The 5,694-nt window shown below is 43.4% G+C and overlaps 1 protein-coding gene across 1 annotated transcript; it reads left to right on the forward strand.

The window, feature by feature from the left end:
- The first annotated feature begins 1,828 nt into the window (after window positions 1-1,828).
- On the forward strand, window positions 1,829-5,295 carry LOC311250618 (protein Tob1-like). The gene is made up of 2 exons (XM_084342468.1): window positions 1,829-2,056; window positions 3,163-5,295. Exon 2 carries the CDS (start codon window positions 3,322-3,324, stop codon window positions 4,318-4,320), a length of 999 nt encoding a protein of 332 aa, XP_084198594.1. The 5' UTR covers window positions 1,829-2,056; window positions 3,163-3,321; the 3' UTR covers window positions 4,321-5,295.
- Window positions 5,296-5,694: the final 399 nt, after the last annotated feature.

Consider the following 5,694-nt stretch of genomic DNA (forward strand, 5'->3'; position numbering starts at 1 on the left):
ACTCACAACAACAGGAAGAAACTTCTGCCATTCGCCAGGTCCATACTCTGGTAGAGAATAGCAAATGGGCACCACCTACCCAGAGCCAAAACTAACACTTACTTACTTACTCTACTTACTGAGTAGACACAGTGGGAGAATGAGGATAAGGATTCTGGACCTTCTCATGGTATTTCTTACAGTGGCCTTGGCATTTCTCCAAGGCCCCCACGGCGTGTAAAGTTTGTGTTCAGGTCATCCATCACACGAGATCCTCGGTGGTGGGGGGACTAATCTCTCTCCCCTGCTGACACACAGAAGTAATGTCATGAATACAAAAACACACTTTAAGAGACAAGAATGACTTTAAAGACTGATGAAACACACATCCTCTGAAAGCAAATTTCCTCATCAGGGATATAGCAGGCTGTCCACAGCCACTCTGATGTTTTCCGTAATGAATAATGTACTTTAAAGCATATGTCTTTGTTTTAGCTCAGCGGATAAAAAGGAGAGTAATGTGTCTTTTTTTTTTTCATTTCTGCTGTCATGATTTAATAAAGAAAATGACGTCGACAACAGACTACGAAGTGAATTTATATTGATTAAGACCAATCATATACGGCCCTGAAATATCATGCTGTTCCCTCAAGAGAGCCTGTAAGGAGCAGGCAGCTCTCTCATACATCAGCTCTCAAATTTAACATTTACAGACATGACCTACACCATGAGTGTTTTTTTTTTAGCAAGAATATACTTTTGTGTCTCAGCTTCCAAAGAACAGCCTGTCTTTTCTCCTCCTCCTCCTCCCTCCCAGATGTATAATTCATGTGGCATTGTATTTATTGTGCAAACATGCAGTGTGAGAGCCCATGTTAGGTAAGAACATGCTGTGGCGTCAAACACCTTAGGCCTGACAGGGGAGAGCTTAAGCCCTGCACCGCACAGCTGCCGAAAACAAGAAGCCAGCGCGCAGGCACTGCAGAGCAGCCAGGATCCATTGTGTAACCATTCATTTTCACAGTCCACAGACCTCATAATGAAGAGAATTTTATCACAGGTACACAGTGGGAAAATAATGTCAATATTTACACAGATGGCAATTATAGGATTCCATCTGTTTTGTTTAAAAGTGGCGGAAATTGTGGTGTATCATAGAACGCCACTCTCATTAGGAGAAGGCTGTTTGGTTTAGATACACAGCTACAGCTGGCTCAAGAACATTAAAATGTCATTGGTGAGGGGCAAGGAACACAACCAGTGACAGGTGTGTCCCTCCGCCACTGACTATCCAGCCTTGTTTAACCCTGTAGTGGGAGAGCAGAGCCAAATGTGGTTTCATTTCAGTGTTGACTCTGGCCGGCAGCTATAATTATACAGACTATTGAGCGTTATCATCACGATGGACTCTTTGTTCAGCTATAGGTTTCATGCATGATGGAGCACAACCTCTGATCACAGAGGACCTTTAACAAGGCATCACGTAAACACACATTTACAGACATGCATGTCTTTTACCCTTAAACCACGTTGGTGTTACAATCTTTTCTATATTGTTTCAGGAATCATATTTTGCCCCAAACATGGCTTTGAAAAGTTATTTTAGCGAAAACTTAGGAATAAAATAGGCCGTAGCACATGAAAGGCAAAGCACTACCATAAATAGAACCCGGCGGTTGATTGAGCACAAAATAACCCAATCACAGCGGTAGTCGGGGTGGTGGTTGATGACGAATCGACGCACAGCCAATAGAAACACGTTCCTGGGTGTTGACCTCTGCGAGCCGCATCACCACCTCCTCCATGTCCGTGGCGGAGGACTACTATAAAAACAAATCAGCCCCAGTCTAAAAGGGCAGAGTTGTAGAAACTCCCAGGCTGTGGGGAGTTAGCGTGGCTGCAGGCGGATCGGAATTTAACTGTACCCCACAGAAGCAAAATCGCCTGGATCCCTATCAAGACGACAACATTTTTTTTTATCATCTCCATTAGAGAGCAATATTAGAGGCTGTACAAGAGCAACATTTGCTGGAGCGGACTCTGGCTGGTGCGAGAAGGACCTGCTGTGAATTTCCATGTAAGTAAATATTCATTTAACGATGGCATGACATTGGTTTAGTCGGAAACTAAAATAGCTGTACATTCTTGTGTTTATCTCTTGATTCGGACACTGATACTCAATAGTATTATCGAAAATGAGTGTTATAGCGTTACTAATATTCCGGGCAGTAGCCACCTTGCTACTTCAGATGCTACGTAGCTTGGTATCGATCAACACAATCGTCAGTCCATATTAAAGCCCATCTTCTTCCCGTGTCGCTATCAACAGTGACTGTACTATCTGCTGTCCGTGCCCGTGTATCTTTTGCTTGCTACACACGATGTCACTGCGAGGAAACTCTGCTAACCAGCTGTGGTCGAGCTAAACATTAACCGTATCTGCCGTCCAGCTAGGAAGCTAGTTGGCTACGTTTCTGTTCACACCCTTCATTAAGTTGCTATTGCTAGTTGCTCGGCTATGTCAGTGCTGGACGTGGAGAGAAAGCGAGTCGTTTCGGATTTTTTTATTGTCACTGTCGTCATGCAGTCAAGCGAGTGTGTCTTGCCCTGTTGTAGAAATGCTTTTATGGCCGTGGTTGGACTTTGAATGTTGGATTATGTAACAGCAATTGTCGTCGCACAGCTTCTACGTGTTCCCACCGTAGCTCAGTCGGTGCAGGGAGAACAGCAGAAAAGCCAGTTTGGGTAAAGCAAAACAAAAAAACACACCTTCTGCGACTTGGTCGTGCGAGGCAGGAGTTTAGCCTGAACATGTCCGTGTGCCAAAATGAGGCAATTGCAAATCCTTCTGACTATTGACACCTGCTATCGCCGCCCTACGCAGAGGTCAACAGTGCTTGCGTATTTCTGTCACAGTAGACCGCTGGGGAACACACACTGCTGACACTGTCTCTGAGTCAGTGGCCTCTGTTTATTTATAGCTGTTGATATTGTACAGCTGAGATACAGCCCTACTGTGCAGAAGGGGGAGGGCGGGGACTTGATGGTGAATACATAGTACTAGCCAATACATGAAATGTCATTGACTATAATGGTGTCTAATATGATATATTTCTTTTTTAATTATTTGAACTACGAATGTCTTCTCAATACTAACTGCTTTTCTCTTCTACTTTATTTCAGGATCCTGAACCTAACCCTGTCGCAGGAAGGATATTCATTTTTGCAGCAGGCACCGAGTTTTGTCATCGCACCGATCACCACTGCCTTGGAGGTTGTTGCAGCACTCAGAAAAAGCAACTTGGTGACGGAAAAAGAATCACCCTCGCCACTGAAGCAGCTATGCAGCTTGAAATTCAAGTAGCTCTCAACTTTATTATTTCCTATTTATACAACAAACTCCCTCGACGACGTGTGAATATCTTCGGTGAAGAGCTCGAGAGGCAGCTGAAGAAAAAATATGAAGGCCACTGGTATCTGGATAAGCCATATAAAGGTTCAGGGTTCAGGTGCATTCATGTAGGGGAGAAAGTGGACCCTGTGGTGGAGCAGGCAGCCAAAGAGAGCGGGTTAGACATCGAAGACGTCCGGAATAATCTTCCTCAGGACCTTAGTGTATGGATCGACCCGTTTGAGGTTTCCTACCAGATTGGCGAGAAGGGACCGGTCAAGGTACTATATGTGGATGATAACAATGAGAATGGGTCAGAGTTGGACAAGGAAATCAAGAACAGCTTTAATCCTGAGGCCCAGGTCTTCATGCCAATCAGCGACCCTGTTGGGGCTTCCTCAGAGTCCAGCTCCCCCTCCCCTCCTTTCGGGCAGTCTGCTGCCGTGAGTCCCTCCTTCATGCCACGCTCCACCCAGCCCTTAACCTTCACCACTGCCACCTTTGCTGCCACCAAATTCGGCTCCACTAAGATGAAGAGCAGTGGCCGCGGCAACAATGCCAACAGTGGCAGTAGTAGCAAGGTGGCCCGCACCTCCCCTACTAATAACCTGGGTCTGAATGTCAACACCCTGCTGAAGCAGAAAGCCATCTCCACCTCCATGCACTCACTTTACGGGCTGAGCCTGGGTCAGCAGCAGCAGAAGGCCTCTGCTCTGTCCCCTAACGCCAAGGAGTTTGTGTTCCCCAGCTTGCAGGGCCAGGCCAGCCCTGGAGCTGTGTTCCCCGGGGAGGGCTCCCTGGGGCTCGGCCCTCTGCAGTACAACAATGCCTTTGACATGTTTGCGGCCTACGGAAGCCTCAACGACAAGTCCCTAATGGATGGCCTCAACTTCAGTCTGAGCAACATGCAGTATTCTAACCAGCAATTCCAGCCAGTCATGGCTAACTAAACTCATCATCAATATGTTATTTATGAATGATGGTGGTTCAAAGAGAAGGAAAAACAAAACGCACACTTAGATACTGGACTGTCAAGGATATAGTGTCTAGTAAGTCAAGCGCATGTGCCCAAGGGTGTTTTTTACTGTGCCCCCTTGAGTTTGTGTCTACTAAAAGCTTGTTGTACAAACACATCCAAGCTTGGTTACTTCGATTCAACATGCATCATTGTTTTTCTTTTTCCTTTTTGCCAACCAAGCACAACATTTTTTACCATGTTGAGAAAATTCTCCAAAAACTTAAAAAAAGAAGAAGAAAAAAAAAAAGAAAATACAAACTTCAAGCTTTGGCCTCTTGCAGTATTTTACAGGTGAATAAGACAAGGCTGATTTTTATGAATTGGCACTACTAAGTGGGGTTACTTGGTCTTTTTCTAATTGTATAATTTAATTTAGTACAGAGTTTGTAAGATATCAGAGTATATATTGTTTCTATGACATGGTGTTGCATTTATATCTTTTTACTACTCCAGTGATCTGTGATGGCTGCTGCAGCTTTTCCTTATTTTTTTCTTTTTTTAAAGATAATTGTTAAAGAAATCCATCTTTTAAAAGAAAAAAAATACATTAAATAGTCTAAAGATTGTGTACAGAGTATTCCTAAGTGGTGGAACTCAAGTGTAGGAATATTTGCTTTTTCTGAAAGATGAATTGTATTTTCTGTTAAGAGGTAAAGATTTTGCTATACTATGGACAAAATGTAATCGTATGAATATTAATTTTGTACCTACATTGTGCAATACTTGATAAAAAATACGGTATAACAAAGTATTTTGAGTCAGTGTCTTACATGTCAAGAGGGACTGAAATAGTTTATATTGTTAAGTTTGTATTAAATGCTTAAAAATTATATGCTTGTCTTTATTTTTTTTAATTTCATATTTGCACCCTGGTCTTTTTAATAAAATAAACTACAGTTGAACATGATCTGTGGAAAGCGCACTTATTGCTTGTTCTATTTTTAATGTTTAACCAGCACCAACCTTTGCCATTGGGCAATCCTCTGCATGAGCAGATAGTATGGATAGTCGCATGATAGGAGCTGCCACTGTGTCGTGAGGGCAACTTCAGGTTAAAAGTGGAGACTTGACTGTGCAATCTGTCTGTGGCAACATGCAGCCTGAAGCTTATGTATTGTAAACTTTGGATCTGTCCAGGGCTTTAAGGCAGAGGTGAACATCTCAGTAATCAGGGGAAGTAGTCATGTGACTCCATGGATGTGCGGTGGAGTGCTTTTTATGATCTGTTGCAGTAAGAACCATCACATTTCATTTAAAGTCTCATCCAACCTGCCTTTTTAGGTGCATATGTGTTGATGTCACAGTG

The sequence above is a fragment of the Pagrus pagrus genome (genome assembly GCF_965226575.1).
Source record: "Pagrus pagrus genome assembly, chromosome: 21".
Lineage (NCBI taxonomy): Eukaryota > Metazoa > Chordata > Actinopteri > Spariformes > Sparidae > Pagrus > Pagrus pagrus.